This window comes from Mauremys mutica, chromosome 2, assembly GCF_020497125.1.
Source record: "Mauremys mutica isolate MM-2020 ecotype Southern chromosome 2, ASM2049712v1, whole genome shotgun sequence".
NCBI lineage: Eukaryota > Metazoa > Chordata > Testudines > Geoemydidae > Mauremys > Mauremys mutica.
In genome coordinates this window covers 4,803,682-4,816,295 of record NC_059073.1, presented here as the reverse complement: position 1 = coordinate 4,816,295, position 12,614 = coordinate 4,803,682, and the positions used below count along the sequence as shown (strand labels likewise).

The 12,614-nt window shown below is 48.7% G+C and overlaps 1 protein-coding gene across 3 annotated transcripts in view; it reads right to left on the bottom strand.

Moving 5' to 3' along the window:
• Positions 1-12,614, bottom strand: part of HSF1 (heat shock transcription factor 1) — a 108,464-nt gene that overhangs the window by 75,812 nt on the left and 20,038 nt on the right. For 2 of the 3 annotated variants that reach the window (XM_045003466.1, XM_045003465.1), the window contains exon 3: positions 1,415-1,551. In XM_045003466.1, coding sequence (XP_044859401.1) covers positions 1,415-1,551 — 137 coding nt within the window. Of the gene's footprint in view, positions 1-1,414; positions 1,552-2,384; positions 2,441-12,614 lie in introns of all 3 variants that reach the window. The other variant, XM_045003467.1, reaches the window with a different exon arrangement.

Sequence of the window (12,614 nt, the reverse complement as noted above, 5' to 3'; positions counted from 1 at the left end):
TGTCCCTAGCCTCTGTCTGCCAGAAGCTTGGAATGGGCGACAGGGGATGGGTCACTTGATGATTCCCTGTTGTGTTCATTCCCTCAGGGGCACCTGGCCGTGGCCCCTGTCGGAAGACAGGATACAGGGCTAGATGGACCTTTGGTCTGACCCAGTCTGGCCGTTCTTATGTAACGGTCCAAGTGAAGACTGCAGTTCAGCCAATGACTGCGCTGCTCCTTCCTGTTCTACAGCAAAGGTTCAGTTGCTCTCTGACATCTCCCTCTGGGAGAGGAAGGTTTGCCATAAACTCCATTAGGCCAAAGCTACATAGGCAGTACTTTAAAAGAAAAGGAGATAAATCTGGAGGTGAAGCTGGCTCCCTATTTGCCAAGTCAAAGTGAATTTGGCTTCCATGTTACAGGCCAAATTCCCAGTTGTCTCCAGGGTAATAAGGTAATTTAAAAGGTAATAATTGGAGATATACCAATCTCCTAGAACTGGAAGGGACCTCGAAAGGTCATCGAGTCCAGCCCCCTGCCTTCACTAGCAGGACCAATTTTTGCCCCAGATCCCTAAGTGGCCTCCTCAAGGATTGAACTCACAACCCTGGGTTTAGCAGGCCAATGCTCAAACCACTGAGCTATCCCTCCCTCCAAGCAGTATCATAATCAAGCCAGATGCTAAGAGAGCAATTAGAGAAATTAGCAAAGAGTCCTGTGGCACCTTATAGACTAACAGACGTATTGGAGCATGAGCTTTCGTGGGTGAATACCCACTTCGTCGGATGCATGTAGTGGAAATTTCCAGGGGCAGGTATATATATGTGCAAGCCAGAAGCAGGCTAGAGATAACGAGGTTAGTTCCATCAGGGAGGATGAGGCCCTCTTCTAGCCAGAATGGCTTGCCAACTACAGAAGCAGTTTCTCCTCCCTTGGTTTTCACACCTCAACTGCTAGAAGAGGGCCTCATCCTCTCTGATTGAACTAACCTCGTTATCTCTAGCCTGATTCTGGCTTGCACATATATATACTTGCCCCTGGAAATTTCCACTACATGCATCCGACAAAGTGGGTATTCACCCACAAAAGCTCATGCTCCAATACGTCCGTTAGTCTATAAGGTGCCACAGGACTCTTTGCTGCTTTTACAGATCCAGACTAACACGGCTACCCCTCTGATATTAGAGAAATCGGCACACTAAATATCTACCACACACTGATTGGCCGATTGGCACTGCAGCTTGTGACTGAATGAAATGTGATGCAGGAGTCAACTAGAAAACCACTTGAGAGAATGAAAACTACAGTGCCAGAATCCCATTTACACCCAGAGCATGCGGCTGCCTTTCTGACTAAAGAAGAGACAGTAACCTCCTTAGTTTCACAGTGGTTCACCCAGGGGCTGGCCTGGAATATCTGTTATGTACACTTACGCTAGTTACTTTCCTCTTGATATTCTCCAGGAGCTGCTCCTGGCCTCGGATGAAGTACGGATGTTGAAATTCAGTATCGTCCTTCTCTGGCTTCACCAAACCACCCTGCTCAATGTGGACAACCTTTCGAAAGCCATCTAAAAGTCAAAGATGGATAATTAGAGAAAAGCAGAGCAATCTACAGATTGAGAATGTGCCTGCAAGCACAAATCTGTCATCATTTGCCAAGGACTGAGACACATAGCGCTCTACTAGTTCAACAGTCTTTGGGATCATTAACCCTTTGAGGGGGATGCCCTCTGCCTTCTATACCCCCTCCTCCAGCCCCTCACCAATGTAAGAAACCCGACCCCTCCCCCAGCAGCAGACATTCTAACACGCCTACTATACCCTTCTGCTAGGCTGATAGCAAAGGTGGTGAGTCCTCCTCAGCCAGACCACTTCATTTTCCACATGCCAGCTACCTCCCAAGGGTGCAGTACTGCACGTGGGGAGAGCACAGGGCAGCGGAGGGGAAGGGGAATGAGAGTCTTTGGGGCTCATCTCAGACAAGAGCCTCAACCTTCCTACATGTCCCGGTGACAAACCCAGCACAGCACCTCTTAGAAACAGGAAGCCCTAATGGCATTAAACATCTGGGGATTAGACAATAACCTAACTTGCCTGTTCAGTACAAGGCATCAGAAGGGAAGATTCGTTAGCAATCTTTCTTTAAGAGTAATGTCAAAAAGGGAAACCTGAAACAAATACAGGCAATTCTCATGACATCAAATGGCTTGCAATGTATCCAGTTTGGGGGAGAAGATGGCCTCCGATTACAATTAGCACTGATACACTCATCCATGGCTGAAACACCTGTAGCTGTTTAACACCACCCAGCAATGCCACAATCATCATTAGAGCAGGAAGTGAACACTATCATGTCTAACTGAAACGGTGAGGGGAATTTAAGGAGGCAGAATGTAATTACCAGAGTTGGAATTTGGCCGAGACATTGGGGTTAACACCTCAAGAGTGCCATGGAATCTGTAATGAAGCAAAGTGATCAGAATCTCGGTTTTGCATCTCGCCAAAAAGACAGGGGTGTTGTGCTCCTGGCACTGGGTAGGTACTGTTCTGCACAGATGGATGAGCTCCCTTCTGGTTGTAGTTAGGGTTCTTTGTACATCGGAGTACTTCACAGCACCACTATGAGGGAGGGAAGTATCCCCAATTGTGAGATAAAGAACCTAGGCTTGAGTAAGGCCATATCTCCACTACCTAGGCTGACATGTCTTCTTGCGACAACCTATGTGCATGTGACTACACCCAAATCTGTCTCTGGCCAATGGAAGTGCTCTATTACAGCACCGAAGTAAAACCACCTCCCCAAATGGCATAGAGCCAGGCTTGACATACTGAGATCAACACTGTGAAAGTAGAAACTGAATGATCTGTGTAGACTCAAGAGACCTCTAGCAGCTGTCCCACAATGCCTCATTCCCTGGGACTGATTGCTCTGGTCACAATTTTAAAATGCCCTGGGGTCATAGAAACCTGAAGGCCACCCTCCCCCACTTATTTAAAAACAAACTGGGAGTTTTAACGCCTCTTCCTGATTACTCACCTGGTGATCACACCTAGCAACTCACCCTTATTGTGTGCAACTGCCCAGCCGACCATGCCGGCTCCATGCAGTAGATGCACTTCTGCCTGCGGCAGACAGGAAATACTGATCTCCTGAGCCAGTAGGAAGAAGCAGCTGTGCACGCACAGCTACGGACCAGCTGTAGAAACGTGGACATCTCTGAACAGACCTTAGGGGGGATGCAGGCAAAAAGGTTTGACATGGATCAGCAGCAGTGCTACGTGAAAGGGAAGGAATTTGGCCAGGGATCTCCCAAGACCAGGGAGTGCAACAATTGATCTAGGGCTTCACCATAGACCTGCTGCTTGTACAAGGAGCTGCAAACTGTACTTGGTGAAGACTGCACCAGCACCCTACAGACCACCATGGATACCTCAGAGGAGCCTGGGACAAAGACCTAGCTGTGAACAGAGAGGAGGAAGAAGGGGTTGGAAGATGTGGCAGGGGACTCTAGCCATGTCATGAACCTGCTTGAGACTGCCCCAGTCTTGCCAAGCGAGTGAGCCTGATGAAGGGGAAGGGAACTCAGGCGTTTGCATGCATTTCTCCTTACAAAGTTTAAACTTAAAAATGATGCCCAGCCCGTTCTCAAGTTAACCAGACCAAGGTATCGACTGTTCCTTGCGTTCCTCATGTGAGAAGAGGTAGCAGTACAGCAAACAGAGGGAGAGCTGGAATCTTCATTCCCCTGTTGGGTTAGGCAGTGGCGGAAGGGAGGGATGCAGAGCACTCTGTTTATGTACACAGGGATGTCCCTAGAGAGCTCAATGTCACATTCATGGGGATACTCTCCAATCCTCTCCCCCAGGTTTCTAGGGATGGCAGCCTTATTTCTTCCTCCACCGTAGGACATTTTCCTATGCCGCTCGGCAAATCAGTTTGGCTGGCACCATTGCAGTAAACAGGCCAGCGGCATACGGGCCCAAGTGGCTTCGGGACACTGGGAGCAGACGTATTCTCTGGGCCTTTGTGACTCTCAGGCACACTGCCTGTGGAAAAGTGTGCCCGCACTCACTGCCACTGCCCTGTGCTCATACCCATGGAATAGGCACCCAAATCTAGATTCATGCAGCAGAAAATCCCCACCTCCCCCGCACTGGGCCATGCCCATCACAGCCGGGGTTAGAGAGCTGTGCTGAGGTGATCAATAAGCACGTCTGCAGGGTGCTCCTGGCAATAAGGGAAAGGAGTTCTGAAACTCCCCCTTTCCTTTCCCGCTGTCATTGGAAAACCTCGGGTTTTATCAGCAGCTTCTGGAGTGGTGGCCTTCAGGGCTGCCCCCTCTGCACGTGCAGATCCCTGACCCCGACGAGGAAGAACATGTTCCGCAAGATCCCGTAAAGCCAGTGCTACATCGGACCATGAACAGAGGGGGCATGCAGGGCAAACAGGACGAACAGCACAGAGAACGAGGACAGGGAAAAGGCCCAGGAGCCCCCACGGCACAAGAGGGAAATGCACCAGGAAATAATGGGTGACTTACAAACGCTGCAGACCTTGTTTGACCTACAGATCCAAAAATTCCAGATTCTCCACCTTTGCAGTCCTCGGAGAACTCCATGGCTGCTCCACCTTATATCCCTAAACATACCATGGAGCATAACAGGGCGTATCTGTACCCCCACTATTCCACACCGAGGGACAGCAAGGAAAGCTACAGATCGACATACACCAACCGTGGTTCTCATGGGTTAGTGTACGTGTAGCCACAATGGACTGCACCCGTGTGCTCAAAGGGCCATATATCTACTTCCTTTCTCCTTCAGATTTTCACCTTGTTGTGTTAAAAATCTGTATAATATCACCTGTGGGGTTTTTTCCACATTGATTTTTGGCAGTGTTTTTTCAACACAACGAAGTTTCACATTGCAGAATCAAATTATCTTTATTAGTTCCCAACAAATATTGTAGAATGCACAGCAGTAGCCAAAGCAAACAGTACTTGTAAACGCATACCAAGCACCACATAATTAATCGCTTCAGGAAAATACCAGCCATATTTATAAAAGCGGCGCAAGCACTACACAATTCTGAGCAGCACCCTGAGCTCTCCGGCTCCAAACTGTCCTGTGGCTGACAGTTACAGTGCTCTCTCAAAGCCTCCCTCAGCCGCACAGCTCCACCAGCCATGGCAGCAGACAGTCGCTCCACCCTGAGAGCAGCTTTGCCCCCACAGATATTAGGTGGCTATAACCACTGGGATATTTTCCTCACTGAGATCCAATCTAGTGAGTAAACATCACCAATGTCACTTCAATCTACCAAAAGTACATTCAACTGTCACTCTGCACCTGCTGAGACAGTAGCTGAACCTTCTCTTGGTGCTGTCAAGGTAACTAGTGTACGGCTTCATGAGCTAGGGGGCCAAGGGTAGGCTGGGTCACCCAGAATCACTACTGGCATTTCCACATCACCAGTCACAATCCGCCAATTGGGAAAGAATACTCCTGCCTGCAGCTTTCTGAACAATCTTGTGTTCTTAAAGATGCACCTGTCACGCACCGTCTCTGACCAGCCCACACTGATAACAAGGAAGCATTCCCAGTCATCCTCCAACACTTGCCTAATTTTTGGCAATGTGGGCTTGTGCCATAAGAAGAATATGCTTGCGGTCCACTGTCCCATCGCAGTTTGGAAACCTCATTGCTGAGAATGCATCCACTATGTCTTGCACACTGCGGAGAGTCACAATTCTGCAGAGGAGGAGACAATTACTGTGGATTTTCCAGCTTCAAAATCATTTCTCCTGATAGATAGAAATACAGCTGTGTAAGGTTTCAGAGTGTGACTGCCACTTGCTTCTCAAAGTCAGTGCAACTCATTCTGGTGTCCACGTGCTGGAGGGCTGAGGCTTGCTCGGCACACAGATCCAGGCTTTCCACATGCGAACGTTCTGCAGCCACTGCTGGTCATTCCAAAGCCACATCAGGATGCAAGCCCACCAGTCAGTGCTTGTTTCTTGGGCCCAGAAGTGGAGCGCTGTTCCATGAATACCACCACCCTCAAATTGTTCTTTCCCCATGTCCATCAAACTGCCCTCGAAGAAACAGTTATGTCCCTGTTATTCCAGTATATCCTGCAAGTCTGCAAACACAGGAGAATCGTGCATCCTGTGCTTGCCGCATGCATGAGAGTAGCACAGAACTTTGTGGGCTCCATGCTTCTGTCTGAGATGGCAGACACTGAAAAGTGTTGCATGGATCCATGGGATTTTTTTTTGAAGGAGTGAAAATGATGCGATATGGATGGCGTTATGAGATGGAGACTGTTGCATGCTGAGAACTTGACCCGTAGTTCCCAGAGATCTCGGGGCCAGTCACTTCTACCCTACAACACATTGTGAAAGTTTCCCAAGAGGCACTGTGCTGAACAGCAGCATGTGGCACACTGGGATACCTGCCTCACATCAACACCCGCACTCATGGTGAGCAGGCACGCACCTGAGCAATATACAAACGTTGGCTGTATGCCGAGATAACGTGTGCAGACCATGGCTTGCATGCAGACGTGGCCGAAGTAATCTGTCCAAGATCGCACGGAAAGTCTGTGGCAGAGCAGGGACCGGAACTCTGATCTCCCAGGCAGGTGTCTCAACCACAAGTCACTCTTCCTCTGAAGAGCACAGCCTGCTGCACCTTGCAAGGCTCCTGTCTGAGACACGTGGCCCTGAACTTGATATTACACATTTCGGATAGACATTAATCCATAACGTTCCTCAGAGGTCCGGGGAACCCAAGGCTTGGCGGATAAGTGATTTGCCAAAGGCCACACAGTGAGTCAGTAGGGGAGGGAAGATTAAAATTCAACAATCCCTACACAAATGCTGCAAGAGTAAACACAGCACATGCAGTCTCTGATTTAAGTGCCAGAGTGACTTTTTAAAATAGCCAAACACTCATATCCCGGGTACATTTAGATCCTTACGTTTCAGATACGTACTTTGTTTCTGCTGGCGGCACAGTTGTTACACAGAGACCCAGGAGTTCAGGAGGCCCATAACTGACATGCTGCGCTGCGGAAAGAGGCAGCCTGGTAACTGAGTGTTAGCTTGGGGTTGTGGGGAAGATTATTGGTCTCGTTGTAGCTCCTAGGTACCCCACTCATGGACCAGGCCCCCATTGTGCGAGGTGCTGGACAAACAGAACAAAAAAATCTCTGCCCCAGAGAGCTCAACGGCTGGACACAGACCAAACAACAGGGAAATAATAGGACAATACTGGTCAGCATGGCAGGCAGTGGCCTCAGCACATCAGCAGCGGGACTATTGTCAAGTGTTTTGGAGGCACGACAGCAAAGGAGAGTTTGGTGGAGCAACAGGAAGCAGTTTTGAGACTGTTTACAGGAAGCTCCTCCCATGCATGTGGGGAAGTCTGGGAAAAAGCAGAAAAGTGTTTGACAATTTAACAAGCAGGCAACGGAGGCTGGCATCATGGGCTGATTGGAAGACACGACCAACCTTTCAATACCAAGTGAGCAGTGATAGATCGGGTGGGGATAGGCCGTGAAGGGCCATGAAAGCGAAGACAAGTATGTTTAATATGACAGAAGAGGCAGCCAGTGGAGGGATGCAAAGAGAGGGGTGACAGGGTCACAGCGATGGGCAGGGGGAGTGATCTCTGCAGCAGCATTCTGAATGGATACGAGGGGGGCAGGACTGCATTTGGCTAGGCCAGAGAAAAGATGCTGCAGGAATTGGGATGAGGGGGTCTCGGCTGTGTGGATGGAATAGAGAGGCGGGACGTTAGAAATGTTATTCACAAAGAATGTGCAAGACTTAGCTATAACCTGGATGTGAGGTCCTAGAGCAGAGGTCCCAAAACTGAAGGGTGCGGGCCCCCCCGGGGGGGCATGGAGGAACTTCTGGGGAGGGGCACAGCTGGGCCCAGGCCAGCCCCCACAGGGGGCAGGGGAGGGAATGCCACCCAACCTCTCCACCAGCTTTGCTCCATTCCTGCCCCCATCCCCGCCACAGCTCCGCTCCCACCCCCAGCCTCGTCCACAGCTCCATTCTGGGGCTGAGGCTGGGAGTGGAGCCACACCTGGCCACGGACCTCGTTGCCAGCGCCCATCCCTGCCCCCCAGCCTCGATCCCCAGCTGTGGCCCTGCTCACAGCCCCAGCCTCCTTACCCCATCTGTGTTCCCCTCCCTCCCCTGGAGGCATGACCCTCCTGGGGCGCGGACAAGGGAAGGGGGAGCGCTGTCCTAGAGAGGGCTAAGTCCAAGATGACACTCAGTACAGGCCTGAGCGAGTGGCGGGATGGTGGTGTGTCCAGTGATGGTGGAGGGAGGTAATGGGGAGGCATGTGGAGGGGGCGGGGGGAGGAGGGGGAGTTTAAAAGTGGTTTTAGCCAGTTGAGCTTGAGCTGATTGCTCAGTGTCCACCAGATGTCAGAGACAGGCCGAGATTTTCACCAGGACAGAAGTGTGCCGCTGGCAGGCCAGGTGCCGGCTCCAGCTCAGGCTGCAGGCATTAGCTAAGAACTGACAGCCTCCTAGCTGGAGGCCACACCAGGTCACCTGGATGTTAGTTTTGCTCAAAATAGGTATTAGTCTTATAAGAATGTATTTAGTGCAGGGATGGGCACACTTTTTGGCCCGAGGGCCACATCGGGGAATAGAAATTGTATGGTGGCCCATGAAGGCTCACAAAATTGGGGTTGGGGTGCAGGGGGGGCAGGGTCTGAGAGGTTTGGGGTGCAGGAGGGTGCTCCGGGCTGGGATCGAGGGGTTTGGAGAGTGGAAGGGGGATCAGGGCTGGGGCAGGGGGAGAGGCTCAGGGGTGTACTGGTCTCTTGGGACTGGAAGCAACCTGAATGTGGTGTGATTTTTGGTGTAAGTGACCATTTTTCACTAAGTCCAGCTTGTCTGGGTGGCAAGATAGACTGGAGAGTCTAGGGGACTGTTTGTGACTCCATGGTAAGACTGCTAGAGTGGTCCAGCGGTTCACATTTGTTACTGGTTTGGTGAAATCTAATTGTAGAACACACCACCAGTCTGGGGTGTTTGCCCTGTTTTGGACAGACTTTCCTGAGGTAGGCACTCATGGTCGTGACAGTATGACAAGAAGGAGAGAAGCAGATCTTCAAATCAGCAGACGGCTAGTAGTTTAACTGATGTTTGCAGATGAGGCTACTCAGAGATAAGGTGTAGAGGGAGAAGAGAAGAGGACCAAGGACAGAGTTCTGTGGAACCTCCACAGACAGCTGGAGGGAGGATAGGAAGGGTCCCCCAAAGGACATGCTGAAGAAGCCATTATGGAGGAAGGAGGAGACCCAGGAGAGAACAGAGTCATGGAAGCCAAGGGAGTACAAGATTTCAAGAAGCAGTGCACGGTCAACGATGGCAAAGGTGGCCGATAGGCTGAGGAGGATGAGGATGGGATACAGATTCTGCGCTTTGGCTAGGAAGAGAACATTAAAGACTTTGGCGAGAGTGCTCTCAGTGGAGTGCAACAGTCAGAAGCTGGACTGAAGAGGATCTAGGAAGGAACTCCAGACAGCAAATGTAAACAGCATATTCAGTGAGGGTTAATGAGGAGAGATTTAAACACCTTGATGATCTTGACATTTCAGCAGAAAGCTACAAATATTAGATGGTCTTTTGTACTGAACTCAGAAATGGATTTTGCTTCAATCCCTCCCCACTCCCGCAGAACAGAATTAAAATAACCATAAATAAGCATATCAACTTGATCTATACTGTTTGTTTAAAATTTTGAGCCCTCAACTAGGAACTTCCTGGCTTTGAGTGGTTTGTTACAACTGATGTGTTATAAAGATAGCTTTTGATATGGCTGTTATATGACCTGCTGGTAAAAAAGTGACATTGCAATTCTACCACTCAGTGGGAGAAGGAAAGAAGTGACATGCTGAAAAGTGCTTTCTGAGCAGCTTAGGTAACAGTGATGTACTCAAAACTTCAAACACTCAGAACATCTAAAAACCACTCAAGAGCATACAAGTCCCTTGCAAAAAATTTTTTTGGAATATGCCAATTTTGTAAACCACTAGGATAAATCAAGAGTGGTGGCTCTGAAGTGTTATTTAAGTTAGACAACAGCTGTGGCTGAAGAGAGCTTCCTGCACTGCAGCAGCAAGTAAATGATTTAGAGAAATTGTACATTACTGCAGTGACATTAGCCAGTTTCTCTGTTATTCAAGTGATCCTTAGAAACCAACGACCTCGCTCATGAACCACAGAGACATCATGGCCCATAGTTATTCAAAGGACTAGTGTTGAAAGGTAATGAAACTGTCATCATTTCTAACAACACTGGAATACTTTCTAAAGCCCACATCTGGAGCATTAAAGCTAATCCTCGATATAGCCTCCAGGTGAGGGGTATATGAAAGGCATCCTTTATATTGCAGCCTATCACAGGAATTTAAAACCAAAAGGTAAATATAGGTATTTGTGTGCTGAGAGGAAGCTGAGCAGACTGCCCTGAATCCATGTCGCTAGGCTAATCCCAGAGTATTCCTGCTTTGCTGGCCTGGCAGGGAAGAGTAGTCAGAGTAACCTACAGCAGCCGTTCTCAAGCAGGGTTCCAGGCCCCCCGAGCAGGTTTCAGGGGGTCCGCCGAGCAGGACCAATGTTAGACTCGCTGGGGCCATGGCAGAAAGCCGAAGCGCCATTGTGCAGGGCTGAAGCCCAGGGCCCTGAACCCAGCCACCTTGGGCTGAAACCAAAGCAACTTAGCTTTGCAGGGGCCCCCGTGACATGGGGCCCCAGGCAACTGCCCTGCTTGCTACTCTCTAACAGGGCCCGGCTTTTAGATGCAGAGAAACAGTTGTTGGGGAACTGGTGGGCTGGAGTTTTTATAGCATTTTGTGGGGAGTGTCAGAAAGAAAAAGGTTGAGAACTCCTGACCGAGAGATCTTTAAAAAGTGCTACAGTTCACTCCCCCCGCCCCCCTGGTCAGTTCTGCACTTCCCTGCATGTTCTCAGAGTAAAAGGAACACTAAGCAACACAAGTTTAGGCCCCAGAAAAGACACAGTGCATTTGCAGAGAGCACTGAACTAGCATTAGCTTAGGAATAGATTTCTTGAGACCAGAGTAGGTGGTCGTCAGGTTTTGAACAGAACGTACTCCCCCACTCCTCCATCCCAGAATGCTAGCTCCTGCTCTGGAGTATTCCCATGAAAACCCCGTGTCCCAGGAAACCAGCTAGCACCGAAAACAGGAGGTTTCCCCGTATTTCCCTTAGAATGTTTATTTTATGGCTTATGGTAGATTACTTGCAACACTAACTGCATTTACTGTCCCAATGCCAGACAGAGAATCTAAACTAGTCATGTTACCATGACCCAATGAACTAATCAGATTAGCCACTAACCAGGATAAAGTCAAATTTACCAAGTTGCACTGTGGGCCAATATAATAATATTTTCATACTGAAACGTTACTTGGGAGAAACACAAGATTATGGAATTGAAAAATTCTACTAAATAAGCATTGCATAATTCAAGAAAGATACTATTGCAATAGCCACATTACTATACACCTCTATCCTGATATAACGCGGCCCGATATAACATGAATTTGGATATAACACAGTAAAGCAGCGCTCTGTGGGGGTGGGGCTGTGCGCTCTGGCAGATCAAAGCAAGTTCGATATAACGTGTTTTTTTCACCTATAACGCGGTAAGATTTTTTGGCTCCCGAGGACAGCGTTATATCGGGGTAGAGGTGTACTATGAAAACCAAACAAGCAGATTACAATAAACTCACTGCATACCCTCTGCTAATCAACAATTTTAATCCATGGAATCAAACTCAACTTTTCTTCCAGCAAACTGGACTAGTTGGTCTGGGACACTCTGAAATCACCTCTCAGTCTGGATTTGTCCGAATTCTTTAACTTCACTCCTAGCTAAAATAAATTTAAAAACTGAACAGCCACCTACCACAATCCCAACCCCCCCAGATAAATCAATTCCTGTTGTAGAGAGTAGAAAGAACAAGATCATTATTAAAAATACAGTCTTTAAGGAAGAATGTTTTGGCTGATCCTTCAGTTACTTACATGCCAATGGTAGCAAGAGCTGTAGTTTTGACAATTAACTGTAACACATTGTTCCCCGTCTAAAGCAAGACATTATTGTTTGCGCCTGTTCTCAGCTCTGTTGTGAGGGGGATTCCGGCAAGAGAGACTGTTCTCAGGAAGAGCACTGTGTATTTAAAGCCTTGTCAAGGCTCATCTCCTTGGGACCTATTCACCGCCTGACTTTCCATCATCATCATCATCTCAAGAGACTGCACCCAAAAATGTAGACAAATTTACAAGAAAGGACATTCAAACGCTAGCTTATTTTTGGAACAGAGAGTTGTGAGTACAGTCCCAGTGCATTAGAAAGCTACTTGTATTGTACAGATGTTTCACAGTAAGAATGGTCTCCCAGGCACTGCGTCTCAGGAAGATTATTATACATCTCAGTAAAAGCAGGAATGTCTAATCTTCACCTTAAGGACAAAAACGTAGTGACTAACCTGACACGACACGAGCTTACTACACAAAAGGGGTGTGGATTTCAGGCCTACGGACTTTTTACCTTGGAACTCTGGAAATGGT